Source organism: Chenopodium quinoa, unplaced genomic scaffold (genome assembly GCF_001683475.1).
Source record: "Chenopodium quinoa cultivar QQ74 unplaced genomic scaffold, ASM168347v1, whole genome shotgun sequence".
Classification (NCBI taxonomy): Eukaryota; Viridiplantae; Streptophyta; class Magnoliopsida; order Caryophyllales; family Amaranthaceae; genus Chenopodium; species Chenopodium quinoa.
This window is the reverse complement of record NW_018743919.1, coordinates 1,415,788-1,436,014: the sequence shown is the minus strand read 5'-3', so window position 1 is coordinate 1,436,014 and position 20,227 is coordinate 1,415,788. Positions and strand designations below refer to the sequence as shown.

Below are 20,227 nucleotides of genomic sequence, written 5' to 3'. Positions count from 1 at the left end.
TTTTGTCATCTAAAATTAAGAGATGAAGTTCTCAATCAATCTTCGTATAATCTTCTTCATCCCCCTTTTCCTTACCGTCACACCAACTTCCTCTCAATTCCATATCCACAGTGAATATTGCCTAGAAGATGTTGGTAATTACACAACGGATAGCACGTACCACGAAAACTTAATTGACCTTCTTCCTAACCTTATAAACAAAGCCTCCTTATCCACCTTCGATAATATCACAGTTGGACAAGGGATCGACCAAACATATGGCTTATATATGTGTCGAGGTGATCTCAATGGACAACAATGTCATGATTGTGTCGAGGCCGCATCCAAAACAATCGTAGAAAAATGCCCTACACAAAAAGAGGCCATTATGTGGTACCAGGAATGTATGGTACGGTATGCAAACCGCCCCATCTATTCTCACCAAGAACAAAGTCAAATGAGCTACACCTGGAGTCTAGTAAATGTGTCTGATCCTACAAAATTCGGAAAATTAATTTCAGAGATGATGGATGGTTTAATCGAGCAGGCTGCCTATAACTCAAGTCGAGGTTATGCTACTGACCAAGGCGAGCTCACGTTGTTCGAGAATGTGTATGCCTTCGCACAATGCACTCCTGACATAATTGGAAATCGATGTGAAAGATGCTTAAGAGTGGCATTCAGAAATATGGGAGCATGTTGTGGGACGGCAAGAGTATCGATGGAAATGTACTTGCCTAGTTGCTGGCTCCGATATGATCAAGCACCTTTCATTGGAGAATTTAACAATGAGAATGACGCTCCCTCTACCAGTACGACTTCGTCGACATCAGGCCCGCCAACGATGGACTTTAACTTTCCTAATAATACACCCGTCGTGCCACCTTCACCACCTTCCGGTAGTAATCAGCTAACAAGCTTAAAGACCTACTTGCTTGTAATGACATTGTGTATATCATCGTTATTCATGGCCTGGTAAATTTTCGAAATCACGGGTGTATTTATGACCTTCTTAGAGAAATGATCAAGGCGGCCATTAGTAGTTTCATTGACGGAATTATGTAGGCAACTTTGTATCAAACAACATATGCTTTGTTCAACAAATGTTACTTCGTATTAAATGCTAATTTCATTAAGTAAATAATAATAGTGTTATTGCAATGAACTCATTTTGTGACAAATGTAATGTTATTGTGTTCATTGAGTTCCTTCTTGTTTTTTTTTTTATTTTTTGTTCAAACTTTAAAAGTGGTGACCAATAACAATATCTTAAAAGATTTGTCAAGTTAGGTTTAATTTGGGTCAGGTGATATTCAAGTCGAGTTATTTTCGACTACAGGTTTGAGAACACTTATCTTGATCATAATCCAAAATATTCAAGTATTGTACATGTTTGTTGAATGAGTCAAATCTAAAACAGATTTACTATTTCAAATTTTGGCGTTCAATTTAAATTGAATTGCATAAATGTAGCTCTAAAATATTTTAATTATTTACTCTATAAACGAATTTGCAATTACTAGCTTCTTGAAATACGAGAGTAAATGATCATAATAGGACTTTTTTGTCAGAAACTTCCTATTAAAAGACGTTTTAACACCAAAAAAAAAGCTGAAATTGGTTTTTAATTTATAACACCTCCAAAAAACAAAAATTTATTTTAACACCAGAAAAAATTTAGTAAATTGGATTTCACCACCACTGATTCCGTCCAAAAATACGTTAAGTGGGGTCTACGGTGACACGTGTGGCTTTGTTAGTGGCCAAAAAACCGAGCCAACCCAGACCCACCATCTGCCACCCTCTTCTCCTCCCCTAGCTAATGCAGCCACAGCCCTACCCCATCGTCGGAACACCACCTCCCCTAGCCTAACCCCGCCCCACTTGAACCCACCCCTCCCTTTCCCGAAACCATAACCGTCGCACCAGCGCCAAACCGCAACCCCCCTTCCCTAAAGTAAACAACCATGATTTCGGCCACTAATTGGCTGAAATCGCCACTCAGCCCCAAAATCGGCCAATTTCTGCCATTAGTGGCCGTTTTAGAATTTAAGGCTTCGTTTTGGACGGTTTACAGGTGAGGGAATGGGAGGGGGATGGGTTTTGTTAGTTGGGGCTGGGGAAGGGGTGGGTTCCGGTGGTCAGGGCTTGGCAGGGGGTTGGTTACGATGGCGGAGACTTGAAGCTGCTCTGGGTGGGGACGGAGAACAGGGTGGTAATGGTGGGGCTGGGGTGGCTGGGTAGTTTTCGGTTTCTTTTTTTAAATTTTTTTTTCTTTTTTTGTCTAATCACAAAGAGACACGTGGCATTATGGACCCTAATTAACGAATTTTTGGACCAAATCTGTTAAGTGGTGGTAAAATCCAATTTTTTAAAATTATTTGGTGTTAAAATATTTTTGTTTAAGGTGTTAAAAACCAATTTTCAGCCTTTTTTTGGGTGTTAAAAATCAAAATTTTCTAAAAAAAAATGTTATAAGAAACTACTTATTAAAATGAAAAAGTTGTAAAAGACTATCCTTTACCGAATTTTCACTGTTGACTAATTTCTCCGGCGCTGACCACCCACATGCCGATCATGTGACCTTTTAAAACCTTTTTTTTTCGTGTCCCATCAAGAGTGCGTGCCACCTTCCTCACCACCTCCCCACCACCATACCATTTTGACCCACCACCACAACACCCCAACCTGCCTCAAAACACACCCAAAATCACCCTCACGCATCCCCGAAACTAACACAAGCTCTCACTCCTTGCAATTGTCAAATGGAAGCTAAGCAAGGGAAGGGGAAAATAATGCAAGGGAAGCAAGGGATCGAAGGAGAAATTGAGGGATATAAGGTTGAATACGGATGTTGGGCACCAAATTGGGGAAAAAAGGGGTGAGAATTAGTTTAATTAAATTAAAATCATGTGACAAGCTGAGGGTGGTCAATGCCAGAGAAATTAGTTAAAGATGAAAATTCGGCAAAAGGTTAGTTTTTTACAACATTTTTTATTTTAATAAGTGGTTTCTTACAACATTTTTATATAAATAGGTAGTTTCTTACAACGATTTTTTATATTAGGTAGTTCCTCACAAAAATTTCTTTTAAAAGGTAGTTTCTGACAAAAAGTCCATCATAATAACGTTAATTCAATAACTAACAAAATAATTCATCCAAATCAAGCATTAGGGCAAAAAAGTACAATAGAACTTTTATTTTTTCTAAAATTTACATTGTTACAAGATATTTTGATTAGGGTTTTTTTTTTTTTTGTTTCATTTATTTAAGTTTTTGTACCATTCTTTTGTTTTTTAAAAGCTTAACTCTTTCAATGGAGTAAAGTGTTAATGTGTGCAAGAAATGTTGATATAAAATCAGAGAGGGCGATTGAAAAGGAAATGTTATGGTGTAAGGGGGAACAATAGTAATATGGGTTCAATTCGAATTCGTTAGTAAAGAATTATGTGGAATCACAAAGATTTTCAATTCAAATGAATCAAACAAAAGTGTTTCTCGCGGTTATAACAAATCACTTGACTGTCTCTCTGAAAGTGCTGCATATTCCAACAATGCATGCGATAACAGTGCAAGATCAAGATCGTCCCATCCATCATACTTTTAGTAAAGGGATATTCGTTTGACCTGATTAAATTAATTTAAATTTGATGTCTTTTGTAGATCTCGTATGACTTGTTAGTAATTAGTTAAGTTTACTAAAAAAAAAAACTAAACTCTTACACAAAAATTATAATAATATTCTGTTTAAGTAATGATATTTAAATAATATAGAAAGAGAGCATCCAACTACATGAAAACAAAGACAAAGTAATGGAAAATATTCTAACTACATACACTTTCTTGAGATCTTATATATGAAAGATCATCCTATGTATATAGCAAAATAAAAGTGGCTTTGACTCTTTGACCATACATATACTCCGTTAAAGCCAGATATTACTTCGATCTTCAGTTGGAGACGAGCTCGATCAATCTCACTTGAACTTATAAGTTCTTTACCAATATTAAATCTCACAAACATACACTTTACGAATCTTCTTATTTATTCATAATGCAATAATTTGTATAACCAAATGAACAAATCAATTAATATGAGGAGAATTTTGGACCACGACGAAATGTCACGTACGTACGTACATTTAATCAGTACTCGTAATTAATCTTTGAGCAAACTTTCCTTACTTGACCAGCATTACCAGTAAGAACTTCAATTCTACCCATTCCTACCATGGATACACCAAAGTCTTCGAAGAATTTCTTTTCTTCGTTTCTACCGTTCTTGTGAGCTTCAACATAATATTTAGTATCGTAATTGTCGAGTAATGCAGCATCTGATTGAAACAATCCTCTGTTATTAGACACTTGCTTGAAGTAATCATTATCGAATTTTTTGGAACTTCTGGGATCCATTTCCACGATCACGTCAGCACCATTTTTGGTGCATTTCTTCCTTAATGCAGGGACATATTTGGGATCCATGGTTGGATCGAAAGAGTTGTCACCTCCTCCGTTGAAGTTGTAGAGACGGTTTTTGAACGAAGAACAATGAGATACGCCTAAAGTGTGTGCTCCTACACAATTATATTCTCGAGTTACAACATAAAAAAGTATGTCTAAACTTACTAATCGACGTGAAAGTGTAAATGAAAATAAATAAGTAAATAAATAAAAGTTATTTACATACCTGATAAAACTACAAGATCCTTTACACTTAGTCCTTTTTGGATGAAACTATTTATCAAAGAGGTAATGTTGAAAAATGGTGGTGGCAAACTAGTTAGAGCTTCAGTAAGCGAAGTAACAAAACCATCTCGCCTTCCTAACTCAACATCCCAGTACGCTCCTCCGGTCTACAAAGGCAACACATAGTACAATAATAAGAACATTTCACTACCAACGTACAATTATAACATTAGATAACTTAGAATTTTTTTTTTTAGTAATTTAGAAATGTATACCTCAACCACGACATCCCTCGATACTATGGCTAATATATCAGCACATGAGACAGTCCCTGGGCAATGCATTTCCAATGCACTCTTGACTTTATCTATGATTTCATATCCTCGAAGTGTTAGATTTGGAATTGCATCTTTCTCACCTTGTTTTGTAGGAGAATCTAGCAGGATTGAAGCATCACAACCCTGAAAATCAATTATATATTAAGAAAACGATTAGTTTGTTTGCATATCCACTATATATATATATATATAGCCTTAATTAATTCGTGCAAAATAGATAGAAAAAAAGGTATTACTCACCCTAACAAAACAATCATGAAAGAACATTCTCAACAAGGGGCCAGCAAGAGTAGGATCAACATAAAGGGATTCTTTGATGACATTCAATGCAATGGACTCGGCTTGAGGACATGAATACCCATAGTACCCCACCGATAGGCCGGATTTGTCATAAGCAGGATTCGAGGCAACAAGAGGAAGAAGAAGAAGAGCTAATAAAATCATAACCTTAGGAGTAGCCATCAATCGATCTCTTAATTGATCAAGTATGGGCTAGTTAGAGTTGCTATGATGAGTGTTGTAATTAAGGAAAATAGCAGCATCCTTATATATAGTGTGTAGAGTACTAATTAACATGTCACATATTGCCAACTATTCCAATTTGCATGCATCCAACACCTTTGTGTTTGCACGTTTGTCTTTGATTTTTGGTTGGTGCTAACATAATCATATTGATTAAATTAGCTTGACGAAGTATTACTTCAATTATATAATTAACTACTTGTATATAGTATTAGTATATATGGTTGTTTTACTACTTACTAATTACTATTGGTGAGGGAGTTGGACTATCCTTTTCTTAAAATAAACTAAACATTAATCAAACTATATTACGAGTAATAATTTAATACTGAAGTGATGAGCATGTAATACACTTGTAATTATTATTACTGTATATAGGAATGGGACTAAAGATTATATTGAAGGAGTACCGGACTTGTCTCCCAGTTATGTGTATTCACATACTTCCTCCATTCTATTAATATTGCAACAAGGATGAAATACGCATCCTAAAACACATTTTATGTGCTAAATATCTATAATTGTGTAAGAGTAAAATTATGAAAAAATTGATATTGTGAAAGTATTTTATGAGACGAATCCAACAAGATTCCACATGACTATGTTTTGCTTAACGTATAAATCATATTATATGTTAAACAAGAGTGATGAATAGTGCAAAAAGTCCATTGTTGCAATATTAATAGAACAGAGGAAATATATACATAATAGGGCAGATTTGTAATTGTAAGTCCATTGATATAGAAGAGGGTGTCAGGTACATACATTTCTTTTTTTTTTAATACAAAACAATGTATATGTTGCAGGATTTTGGTAATTTCATTGAATATTTAAGAGTATGTTGCGAAATTCATTAAGAGCGTTTTTGCGAAATTCATTAAGGGAATTTTAGACACCTAAAAATATCTAGAATTTGTTAGATACACCCAGGTGCACCATACACCCAACTAACCCAAAATGAGTATTTGCTATTCATTTGATGATTAAATGAAAAAGAATCATCAAAATGAGAACAAAATACTCATGGGTGTACAGTGCACCTGGGTGTATGTAACAATCTCTCAAAAATATCTCTCCAACCGAAACCTGATGATGAGGAAAACCTTTCATTACCATTTGGTTCGGGTAGAGTGTTGAAATATATAAATAAGTGCTTAATTTTATTTCAAAATTCATTTCATTTAACTTTTCTAGTCAGTACTTACTTATTTCTATTTCGAGCCCAAATCATTTGTTTTAATTCTTATTCATTTCATATAACTTTTCTAGTCCGATAGAATCGTCGCGACGCGGTAGACGCCAACCTGGCGCGATAGTTTTGATAATTTGGCGATGTATTCTCTATCTTTTTCCATTTTATTTCTAAAAATAAGGTAGTCGAGTAACAGGCACCGTTTTCTGCTCATCTTCTCTCTAATACTCTTATTCTTTTAATCTTTCATCTCACAAATCTTTCATAATTCCTCCTTTAAGTGTTCCTAGACATCAATATTTTACCCGAAACTCTATCGGTGGTCCACGGCGTGCAGTGAAAGGTTGATCATAAACCCTGAAGGTTTCAATCTAAACTCAATTTAATTTTTTTTCTATAATTTAATTTAGTTTATTTTGATTTACATATTTTATTGAAGTTTACTAGCAGTTCATTCATGATGTAGTTGTAAGGTTTCGCAATCGAAATAAATAGATTTAATTATTCTTTCGTTTAATTAATTCTACAATATTTACTCTTACTAGCATCATGTTTAGGGATTAATTCTTAATTATTAATATCGTGTTTAGGCGTTATATTAATCATGTTAGTATCATGCCTAAGATCGTATTAATAATTATTTAGTATTGTCTTGGGTATTTTTAATTCGTTCCTTTAATTATGCTCGAGTTGCTTCCTATATTATGCATGTTTATTGATTTATTTTATTCTATTTGTTTTGATCACCGTATTGCATGTTTTAATAACACTACAAGAAAACAGTCAATTTCCGACGGACAGGTTCCGACGGACACGGAATTCCGTCGGATATTTCAAACGAATTTGAACAATGCGTCGGAAATTTCCGACGGAAAATAATTCTGTCGGAATATTTGTACTTTTCGACGGTTCTGTCAGAAATTTCTGATAGAATTTCCATCGAAAAAGATATATATTTAAAAGAAACCTTTTCTAAACCTAACCCTCAATCCACCCCTTTTCTTTCCTCTTATCTTTTCCCCTCCTCTAACCCGTCTCCTCTTTCTCTCTCCCTTTCTCTTTCCTCCTCCTCTTCTCTTTCCCGTATCTTTCTCTCCCCTGTTCTCTTTCCCTTCTTCTCTTTCTCTCCCCTCTTCTCTTTCCCCCTCCTGTTTGTTCCCCTCTTTCTTCTAGATCTTCTCTTCTTTCCCCTCTTTCTTCTCTCCTCTTCTTTCCCATCTTTCTCACACCATCACCGCCATTAACAACAACACCGCCATCAACATCGCCAACATCTCGCCCACCACCATCAACAACACCGCCAACATCAACATCCGTTTTGGTTTATTAAACAAGCTAAAGGTTTTTGAAGCCAAGTTCAATTCGACCATGAAAACTCTAGATCTAGAGTTTTCATGGTCGAATTTGGCCTTTTTAGCCATATTTTAGGGGAAATTCGAAGCCATTACCAATTTTTAAGGTATTTGTTCGATTTTTAATGTATGTTTTCGATTTTTAAGTTAATTTTCTTTAATTCAATTTCTAATTCAATTTGTAATTTAATTTTACTTCGAGTTTTAATTTAATTTCAATTAGTTTTTCAATTTATTTATTTAATTTTCGGCCTGGTGGGTTTTTAAGGTGGTGGGTGGTTTGGCAGGGTAGGGGAGTGGGTTTCTGCTTGGCTAAACAAGTGGTTTCGGTGTAGGTAGGTAGGTTTCAAGCGTGGTTGGGACGATTTCGATCGGTGGTAGGTGAGTGGTTTTGTGGAATGGGTGTGGGGTGGTGGCAGTGGTGGTGTGGGTTGGTTTCGTAGGTGGTGGTATGGGGTGGTTAGTTTCGAAAATGGGTGGGGTGGTTTTGGGAATGGGTGTGGGGTGGTGGTGGTGGTGGTGTGGGGTGGTGGCAGGTTTTTTTTATTTTTATTTTTATGCAGCATTTTCCGACGGAATTTCCGTCAGGAATTTTCGATGGAGACGGAATTTCCGAGCCGTAAAATGTCATCCGACGCCCTTCCGTCAGAAAAGTGTTTCCGAAGGAATTAAAAGGTCGTTTTTTCGACAAATTGGTTTCCGAGTCGGAAACACATTTTCCGACGGAAAACAACAAGGTGTATTTCCGATGGAATTGAAATCGCCTGTTTCTAGTAGTGTCAAGAATTATTGTAATTGAAAATCACGCTTAATAAGATAATTTGGAGAATTAGTTTTGGTTCCTACTAATCTTGTTGCTTTATCAAGTGATCACAATAATTAAATATATATGTAGGTGCAATAAATATTCAACCGACATAGATTAATGAGTTTGGAGCGAATTGAATCTTTTTTGTATGTCTTTTGAGTTGTCATTAATACATGCCGCTATAAGAATCAAGTAGAGGTCAATATAGGCAGAATTGACTTCATGACTCAATGATATCTAGTTATGGTTCAGACAACTGTGGAGTTAGTATTCTCATGGTTTATGAATGGGGTGTAATTTATCCTTCATGGATCAAATCGTTGTTGCCTTCGGTTAGTCCCTTTTCGTGGTTGCCTTTAATGATCCATGAACGATTTACAAGTTCCTTAAAAACTTGTTGGCAGCACCTTACTTTTTTTATCCCTATCGTATAATGTCAATTCAACTTCCTATAATTGCCAAACACATTCACAAACAAGCTACTATGTAGGTGCACTTCTAGCGACACCTACATGCATGTAGTTTTTTTTTTTTTTAATAAAATGTCCCGAAGGGCATATATATAGTACTTTTGAAAACAAATACTATACAGTATATACTTTTATAATGAAACACTGTACTTTTGAAATATAATCAAATGTTGTACATAAAAAGTTGAGCAGAAAGCTCACAATGCCATTGATAAAAAACGAAATTGTTTTATTTTATATATGTGCATATTTAAAAATATAAATAATTAAAAGAAAAAATTGACTGAAATAATATCAACTTTCTTCGATTAGTCCAAAATAATCCCAACTATCGATTATTTTTAAATAATCAGAACTTTAACTCTAATTTGCTTTGAGTGGTCCCACTTGACCGGTGACCGGTTATACAAGTTAACTTATTATTATTATTATTATTATTATTATTATTATTATTATTATTATTATTATTATTATTATTATTATTATTTATGTATAAATAATAATAATAACTATTATTAAGTAACCAATTAATTAAATAAACCACCTCTCCCACCAACCACTCTCCTGCCAAGCTACAGTACACCCGTCCCCCCACCTCCGCCCCCCAGCCCCCCCCCCCCCTTGCCGGAGTAGCAGCTGCAGGAACAGGCAGAGGCCCATTTTCCATCGATAAGGGCCTGGCCCGGCCCTACTCAAGATCAGCAGCATAATCTGAGGCTCGTGATTTGGGGACAGACCCAATTGGGCCAGAATCAATAGCATTAGTCTCACCGGAAAAATTGGGCCGAAACCGAGTTTTCTTGGCCCATGAATTCGGCGACATTGGCTTGGATTCTGGCACCGGCGGCCATGGACCGGGTTTGAGCTTCTTATTCGGGTCTGAACTCGCCATTTTTGTATTTTTTTCGGGTCAAATCGAAAGCTATGAATCCATTACAAAATACCCAAGTAAAAAAATCAAAAATAAAATCAATAAAATGGGTAGATCTGAGTTATCTCTGAGATCCAAGAATTGCAAGAAGAGTAGTAGTAGCAAAAGCGACAAAAAATGGAAAAAAACGCGGTTCGAGATTGGCGTTTCAAGGGAAAGAGGGAGGGGCGGCGCTGACGCGTAAGGGAGGGGCGGCGCTGACGCGTAAGGGAGGGGCGGTCTGGGGGCCAGCTAGGGGTGGGTGGTGGGCTGGCGCCAGCAGGGAGGAGGGGTCTGGGTTGCAGTTAGGGGACAGTGGTGGTGTTTATGTTGTTAATTATTTTTTTTAGTGTTAATTATTTTTGTAAGTGTTCTTAAAAAAAAAAGTGTTTACTATTTTTTTATCGGTCAATTCATGAAATGTCACTGAGCAATTGCAAAATTTACTAAATGTCATAAACCTTTTCAAAATTCACTAAACGCTACTAAGTTTTTAAAAAATTCACCGAGTGCCATTAATGACTGACAACCATTAGTTGACCCCACCACTTGCCATGAGTGCCATTAATGACTATTCAGAAGGTGACACGTGGCAAGTGGTGGGTCAACTAACGGCTGTCAGTCATTAATAACACTCGGTGAATTTTTTAAAAACTCGGTGGCGTTTAGTGAATTTTGAAAAGGTTCATGGCATTTGATGAATTTTGCAATTGTTCAGTGGCATTTCATGAAATAACCGCTTTTTTAATGTTAATTATTATTAAGTAGGCTTAATTTTTTTTTTCCGACAAGAAGTAGGCTTAATTAGTTCCTAATAATCATAATAATATTTTTTTAAAAAAAATAAATAAATTTAAACCAATTAGAAAGCACCACGTAGCATAAGAAACCAGTTACTGTAGGTTGGTGACCTATTGAGACAATTTGAAGCAAATTTAAGTTAAAATTCGAATTATTAAAAAATAATCAAAAGTTGGGATCATTTTTGGCGAATCGAGTAAAGTTGGAATTATTTCGGTCAATTTTTCCTAATGAAAATTATGCATCAAAGAGCCTCATAAAATTTTACTAAACATGATGTCGGAAGCACAATATTATTGTAAGTCCCTTCCACGGAAACAATATTTCTTAAGCGTTCATTAATTGCTTCTTGACCGTGGACAATGAGGAAAGATTGATCTAAGCTCTCCTTTTATTATCTTAGTTCATACACCAAAAAAAACGCTTAATATTTAGTTTAAATGATACGAGTAATCTATATCTAACCTTTTTTTTTTTTTTTTTTTGGAAATTTTAGTTTTATATATTATGATCTGAAAATAACAAATTTAGTTTATATTTCCCAAAAACATTTATGACAATATTCTAATATACTTCATAAACTTTAAAAAACTATATTGTACAAGTATTTTAAACAATTGCTAACCAATGCATATTGATTAATTTACAATTTACATAACTAAGTATTAATATTCATTAATATTCAATTCCAAGCATAGTTCGGACACTAATTAGTAATTAAATAAATAAATAAATAAAACTAGAAAATACAATAAGTGGTGAATTACAAAGTAATAGTGGGCTAGTGGCATAGTTGATTTTGTCAGAATTTTTGTTTCAAATATTGATTTGATGATTTTGAATTTTTTTATCTAATAATATTTTAAGTGATTAGTGTTATCTAAATATTTCCTCCTTTTTTTCTTAATACTTGCAACACCTAATTTACAACACTAAAGTTAAAAAGGTTTTAATTGTTAAAAGTTGTACTATTACCCTTATTTTAATCTCATGGCTCACTAAATTTTACTTCTAACCATCTCTTACCCTCATTGTAAGTGTATTAATTAAATCATATAAGCCCCGATTACTTTTCTTAAATACCATGAAAAAGTGTGTGTTACAAGTATAAGAAACAACGGAAATATTAATTTTGGCATTAAAAAAGGAGCGAGAAATATTTAATGTCCTTTATTTTTAGTGTCAAAACTAATGATCATTTTTTAAATTTATAGATTTATAATTTTTATTCCTACATTTTTAAAGTTTAACCATTATGAATAGTGTTATGTCAACTATATCTCTAAAAATGTCTATTTATGTAATATCCCTATTTATGCATGTGAATCATATGTGCGATCTTTTTTTTTTTTCATTTCTTTATTTTTGCAAGCAAATTTTATTTTTTTATTTTTTTTTGCCTTTCTTTTCTACCTTTAAAAAAGTTTGAAATAACTCTTATAAATAGTGTTTGGATAAATTATACCGTATAAAGTGTTTATCTACTAATTTGCTCTAATTAATGTAAGTTGACTCTTCTATTGAACACTAAAAAATAGTATATGGACTGTGGACATTTATAATCCTAAAAATTTTTGTTTATATATTATCCATAAATAAATGTTACCAACAACTAAAGCTATGACATAATACCAAACTGAAAGAGATTTTTAGACATGGCTAAATGCGCTCGTAGCTACCCTAAGTCATTATAAAATATTGTGTAAAATATTTGAAAGTATCGATGGGCTAGTATATGGAAACACAACGTTCATTAGTTACGTGACTATAACTTATGAGACCTTTTTTTATATTTTATTATGAGTATGAGACCTTGGTGCCTAACACAAGCTCACGTCCCCACCAATTATTGATCACAAAACATTCTTCAATTAATGTTGTTTTAACTTTTAAGGTTAAACAATTAAATGTATAAAACCTCATCTGAAAAAAAAAAAAAAAAAAGGTCAAACATAACACCTATCTGTTTTATTTTACTCCGTATTTTATTTTTTGGTTTTTTAATTGCTTTTTCCTAGCTGTTTTACACTTACCTTGGAGTCTTGGACATACCATGTCAAATTGTCAAGTTTTCATTCTTCGACCGGCACATGGGCCGGCTAACATGTTCTTGCGACGATAATGGCGTTAAAAATTTCATTTTTCACACCATCCTTAAACATATAATAAGGTATCTTTCAAAACAGCTAAATAAACTATTTCTATCACATTCTAAAAAGAGAAAACGTGATTTGATTAAAAAGGGCACATGCACAGTATATTGTTTAACATAAATTCCATCCATATCCCTTTTTTTTATTTTTATTTTTTTTTTTAAAAATCTTCTAGAATTCAACTGTTCAAGTACACTAATAAATGCGTTGCAGCGTTGGTAATTTTTGTTTTGTTTACTTTTTTTTTTTTTTTTTTTTGGTATTGGATTTATATTATTCACTCCATATTTTAATAAGTGTTAAACTTCTTTTTAGCACGTATTTCAATGTAATTTTTTTTTATCAATAAATATCTTTAAAATAAGTGTACATTATAAAAACTGAAAATAATAATCTATATATTAAGACGATTTCAATAAGTACCCGCACGACTATATTTTTCCTTGTGTATAAATCACAAATATTAGTCAAAAGAGGTCAAGTGAATAGTGCAAAAAGAAATAATGGAGCACTTACGGAGTACTAAATACGGAGGGAGTACTTAATAACTAAATGAAACCCGTGCGATGCACGTTTTGTTTTATTTTTGTTAAGATGAAATACTCCGTACTTAGTATATTTATGTGAAAAATTATGTAATTTTTTTCGTTTGTTATTTTTACTCCTTTTTTTAGTACTCCCTCCGTCTTTTTTATACGCTAAAGATGAGATTGCACGGAGTTTTAGGTGGTTAATAAAATAAGATGTTAGTGGGGTAGATAAGATTTTTATTTTGTTGAAAAATAAAGTGGTGTGAGAAGGAATGGGGACCATTGAAAGAGTGGAAATGATAAAGTAAAAAAATAGTAGGGACATTATTGAGTAAAGATAAATTATTAAATTGTAGAAGATTTTCAAAAATGGAACTCTAGCTTATTTAAAAAAACGGACAAAAATAGTAACTCTAGCTTATAAAAAAAAAGGTGGATTGCTAAACATTGCCCGCAAATCTCCACATAAAGCCCACAAATTTTCATTGAATTGACACTTTTTCCCTTAATATTACAAAAAAAAAAAAATCTCACACACTCTCATCACCCGATCTCTCACCCATCTTCTTTTTACCGCAAGGAATTGGCGGTGGCAGAGGCGGTGACGGTGGCAAGCTAATTTTTTTTTAAATAAAAAAAACCTTGAAAAGGGCGGGGCGCCTGGCCAGGACGTCATAGCCACGGTGGCGGCGCCCAAGCCAGACGTCAGCCCCACAGCGGCGGCGGCTGGGCGGGAAGGTAGGGCCACGGTGGTGGCGTCTTGCGAGGACGTCGCCACCGTGGCTTTGGCGTCCTGCCCCGCCTGCCGCCGTGGGGCTGGCGTTTGGCCTGTTCGTCGCCACCTTTTTTTTTTTTTTTCTTTTTTTTAGTTTTTTTGTATTTTTTTTTATGTTTATATTTTTTTTCAGTTTTCTATAATTTTTTTTATTTTTTTTCAAAGTTTTTTTCTTTTGTTTATGTTTATATATATTTTTCATTTTATTGTATATTTTTTATATTTTTTTTTCAAATTTATTGTATTTTTTTATGTTTATATTTACTTTTCAATTATTTGTATTTTTTTTGTTTTTTTTTTTATTTTTTTTCCAATTCTGTTGTATTTTTTTTATGTTTATATTTATTTTGTATGTTTTGGTAATTTTTTCTTTTTATTTTGTATTTTTTTGTTTTTATTTATTTTGCAGTGTTTTGTTAATTTTTTTTACGTCAATTTGTTAGTATTATGTTTGTTTATTTGATATTTTTTTGGTTCGTTATTTTTTCTTAATTTTTTTTTATGTTTATATATATTTTAATTTTTTTAATGGGAGTTAGGTATCGCATTTTCGACCTGGTGCGGGGAAGAGAATGGAAGTTATTAGAAGTAGAAACTATTCAATAGAGAGCTCAGGGCAGAAAACGGTCGAGGACCTTGCGCAGTGGTAGTGGGCATCAAAAAAGGATTACTGATCTGTTGACAGTTTATTTATAGAACATTTTGTACATTATCATAGTAGTTTGTAAAATCTGACATTATCGTTTAAGTTTGTAACATTTGACATTATCATTTTAAGTTTTTAAAATTTGACATTATCTTTTTAGTTTGTAACACGCAAATACTAATTAGTATACATGCAAGATATAAATTTAGCCAAAATTAGAATACAAGATAAATAACTGGAATAAAAATAGCAATACAAATACAAGGTTACATAGAAAAGGTATACGCATGAAAAACTAAAAGGCAGCTAGGTTGTTCCATTGACGTATCCGGTCACGATACAACACATCACTACTACAAATCTCTTACTTTCTAGATGTTGTTGGCTCGATCGCTATCTATGAGGTGTTAGTGGAAAAATATATTTCCGCGTTTTATCGACGCTTTTTTAAGTCGAAATAGTTTCTCGACATAGAAAAGCGTCGAAACGCTGGAAAGGAATGATTGGGGGGCCGTAGGCTTACATCACAAGGATGGGACCCCTGCTACCTACACACGTAATAGAAACCCTCTCTCTCTCTCTCTCTTTTCTTTCTCTAGCTTTCAGATCTGAAAAATTCATACTTTAAATCTAATTGTTCATCATGATCCTGTATTCTTATATTGTTATACAATCGTAGTTATCTTTTGAAGTCGCCTGAAATTTACCGAATTTGGGTCGAAGTTGTGCTAAATTTCTTCCGCTGCTTGTTATTTCTTCAATTTATGGTAATATCGTTCTTTTTCTAATCAATTTTCTTGACTTTGTGCTTGAATATCATTAAGATATACTTGCTTTTATTGATTTGTTGTGAAATTACATTGAATTTTTATTTATTGTGTAATAGTAGAAAGTCATTGTATTTAAATCTAGGGTTTAACTGTATGACATGTTGCGTGCATGGGGTTTATTGAGCGTTTTAGTTGATTTACGTTCAATTATTTTGGGTTTTAGTCTAATTGATTGACAATCTCAAATGTGGTAGAATTTCATTCAATTTGGTTTGGTTTTGTTTTATTACTCTGATCATCCCTTTTCATTTTCTCGGCTGGTTTTTGCGCTATGAACTCAATACATCATACCATGTCGTCGTCTAGAGTCCTCGAGAGATTTATGACTTGCTATGCTAAACAAAAACCAGATCTAATTACAACCTGTTTTGCCCAATCTATCGCTTGTTGAGCATCTTCGAAGGGACCATCATTTACAAAAATCCCACTATAATCATTTACGTCTCCACCATAATCCTGCAACAATGCCATATTGTTTTAAATTAATTATATAAATATTAGATTAATACATTTAACACAAAATTAACACATAAGTAATTTCTAAATTTTTAATTTGTAAATTTCATTTCTATATTTGACGCATAATAATTTTATGTATAAAAGTATTCATACACATAGAAAAGAAGGGGGGGGGGGGAGGGGTAGGAGGTGAAGGAGGGAGGGAAGAGAATAGGAGGGGAGGGAAGAAAGATGAGTTTTCCTTCCAAATCTCTCCATTGTTAGAGAGATTAATTTTTTACAATTTAATCCCTCCATTTCTCTCCCCTTCAATTCCCTTCCTTCCTCATTTGTTATTCAAATGAAAGATAATCTATCCCTTCATTTCCTTTCCCTTCTTTTTCCTCCATTTCCATCAATCCAAACAAAGTGTTTGTGTATAAATCTAGAAGCACAATATCGCTCGAGAATGTCTTAAGCTGCTCCTCTACGTTTGAAAAATAGATTTTTCATAAGGTTTATTCATTTTTAATTTTTTTTTCTAAATTTTTTCGGTGCAAAAGTTTGGAATTAAGAATCTAAATAACTTGCATGCTTCTCATTGTCGTTGATAGAAAGAGTAATTGAGTAAAGGTCCATTTAAACAAGACTCTTAATAAATTGTTGTAAAATAGTCCATTCCAAGTTTGACTTATTTGTTCCTTAAATAGTTTTACTTTTTTTTTTTCCTTTTTGTGTAAGATATAACCCACACGTGAGTTGAGGTTATTCATCGATGAACTAGGGGGAGGATTCCTCAACTAAGAATTGTGTTATTAGTTCCTTGCATTATTCAAGAATGAGATTGATTAGATCGTTTGTTGAGTAATCTCCGAAATATAGTTCCTTTATACTGAGCTAGCTATTTGATGATGTAACTATTGCAATTCTTGAAGTAACCAAACTTTAATTAATTGTAGTGTTAAGTTTGATTCATATAAATAAGGTCATGTTCACTTCACCTTATTCTTGCTAAACTGAAATTATTTATACTGAATTGAAATTATTTTTGCTAAATTTAAATTTTTTTATTGAACTGAAATTAATTATTTTACTGTAATGGAATTATTTCTTACTAATTCTCTGCTATATTTCTTCTTTAAAGTTACCGATTTTCACTGGACTGAAATTATTTTTACTGAACTAAACTTCTTTTACCGAACTGAAATTATTTTTACTAAACTTAAATTATTTTATTGAATATTATTTTTTTAAGGTGAAGTGAACAAGGCATAAATAAAAATTAATTGATGTAGCTAAGGTTATTTTTGAAATGTACAGATGAAGCTATACCTTTTGATTATTAAATTATATATTTGCTTTTGATTATCACTACAAATTTGATTTCATGATAAAAAAAATAAATCATTAAAATATTAATTTGAAATGTACACATTAATATAAGTCTATTGACATCTAATTTATTTATTTATATATAAATAGGGTGGCAATTCGGGTTAGTAGTCGGGTTCGGGTCAGATTTCGGGTTGTGCTTAGAAACTATCAAAAATAGTGTTAAACTTAATATTATTACGAAATATGAACTTTGGGTCAAAGCGGGTAGAATTCAGGTTGTTCGGGTTCAGCTCGGGTCGGGTCAGGGATTGCCAGCCTATCTATCTATCTATCTATCTATATATATATATATCCGTTCTTTTTTACTTTACATGTTTCATTTATCACTGTTGTCAATGCACAACTTTAACGATCAATAACTTTAATTGTTCATAAGTAAAAATTATAAAAGTTATATATTATGATATTAATTATTGAAACATATCTAACAAGATCCCACATATATGTATTTTTCATTACATATAATTTATAAAATACAGTTAAAGGAGGGGTGGTGAATAGTGTAAAAGTCAAAGTGCATCATGTAAAAAAGAATGGAGGAAGTATCTTATACTACGTAAGGAATTAGGACCGTACAAATAAGATCAAAGTTTATTCAAATCAGGAAGCAATTAGTTTGAGCTCAACCAGGATCATTGAAATTCATTTCTAGTAAGCTTATTAGTCTTAGGTTGATTGACAAAAAAAAAAAAAAAAAAAAAAGGGGTGTGTTGAGCAATTAGGTTTTGATGATTATAAACTAATGATGATTATCTATCTAACGTGTATGTTAAGTTGTGCATAGAAAAAGCAAATTATGCTTGGAACAGGATACAAGGAACCTGAGTAATGACAGGTATATATGTAAGGAACTTGAGCAATATAGGATAAGCAATAGAGGAACAAGAACAACGATAAGTGTTATGGTTGATAAGCATGATGATGGCTAAGGGACCATGAAGGTAACTATGTAAACATGTGTTTACATATGTTAGCTTCATAAGGTAAGTATCCTATACATATATAGGTTATGTATGTGTAGGAGTCTTTTAATTTAGTTTAGTTTTCTTTATTGTTTTTATAAATAAAAAACTAACCTTCTGTTTTACTTTGTTATTCTCAGAAGTTTGCTCAGTTCGTCATCATCAAAAAGGGACAACTTGTTGATCCTTATGAGGTTTTGATGATGATGTTAAGAATTGAGCAAACTTCCATTTAATAAGGATTTTCTAGTGTTGTGATGTTTGCAGGTTCAGTAAGCGTTGAGGGCTGAAGTAGGAATTGAAACAGAGGAACTTTAGAGGATCCATGAGGATACAAGTAAATTTAGAAGAAGAGTTCCAGAAATGGAACTTCCAGAAGTTTCTTAACAGGAACTTCAAAACGGGTTGTAACGACCTGGTTTCGGTGTAATGCTGGGGAAAACCCTAAGATCCAGAATATATCAAGACTACAGGATTCCAGAACAAGAGTTTCAGAGAAGCAACATGAAGACAGAGAAATAGAAGTATATTGCTCTAGGATTCATGTAAGTATGTTGGACATAAAAGTCGGTCTGGAACAAGTCTATATAGAACCGAGGTGAATTCCAAACAGTCAATGAAATTAGAGTAACTGACTTGTCAGGAACTCAGAGACTGTCAGAGTTCAGGAACCTAATAGGAACTTAAGTATGAACGTCGTTAAAAGTCGGTTTTAATGATATATATATTTACCTTATACGTGCATATCTTTTAGGGATTTGGTTTTACTGAATAAAGATATTTATCTTCTAATAAATCCCTTTTGGAAAAAGATAAGATTGTTTAAAAAGTATTTTAAACAAAAAGATAAGTTTTGAATAAAATCTGATTTTATGCTAAGTTTATCTTATTATTATTGACAGTTTTTATTCTTAACAAAAAGGTATATTTTCGGAAAACTGATTTTTAGAAAATATCTTTTAAACTTATCTTTTCAGAAAATCTATCTTTTTCAAGATGAAATGAATAATTCGAGTGTACTATAAATATGCTCATATGCATTCATTCAAAGTTGAGGCTGACGAAGTGTAGTGGTCGTGCTTAATGGTTTTATCCTTCACCACGAAGCTAAATCAGTCCTCCTGGTCAAAGTTCCTATCAGGTTTTTGGTTACAATACGTCTAGTGAGTTCCAGACAGATCTTGAGTGTTCAACATATTAGTTTTATCTCTCTATTCATAGATATGTATTTAGGGATATTCGATGAGATCTTGTAATGGGAAAAAGGGTTTTGAGTGTTTTGTATTTTGGGGTGAGATTGTGAATTATCTTAAATTCACGCTTGTGTATGAGTTTGAAATCTCGTAAAATTCGAGTGGTAGTTAGTCACCCTGAGTGGGTGTGTCTTGGATTGCACAGTGAGTGAAAGGAACCTGAGAGGTGTCTTGGGTCACCTAGGA

The 20,227-nt window shown here is 33.2% G+C and overlaps 2 protein-coding genes across 2 annotated transcripts; one reads left to right on the top strand and one right to left on the bottom strand.

Moving 5' to 3' along the window:
• Positions 1 to 22: 22 nt before the first annotated feature.
• On the top strand, positions 23 to 958 carry LOC110687163 (putative cysteine-rich receptor-like protein kinase 9). Its single transcript, XM_021863778.1, has one exon. It carries the CDS (start codon positions 23 to 25, stop codon positions 956 to 958), a length of 936 nt encoding a protein of 311 aa, XP_021719470.1.
• Positions 959 to 3,243: 2,285 nt separating this feature from the next.
• On the bottom strand, positions 3,244 to 5,510 carry LOC110687294 (peroxidase 56-like). Its single transcript, XM_021863924.1, has 4 exons — positions 5,245 to 5,510; positions 4,942 to 5,127; positions 4,668 to 4,833; positions 3,244 to 4,554 (listed from the first exon to the last, which is right to left on the bottom strand). The coding sequence occupies exons 1-4, from the start codon at positions 5,464 to 5,466 to the stop codon at positions 4,127 to 4,129; spliced, it is 1,002 nt and encodes a 333-aa protein (XP_021719616.1). The 5' UTR covers positions 5,467 to 5,510; the 3' UTR covers positions 3,244 to 4,126.
• Positions 5,511 to 20,227: the final 14,717 nt, after the last annotated feature.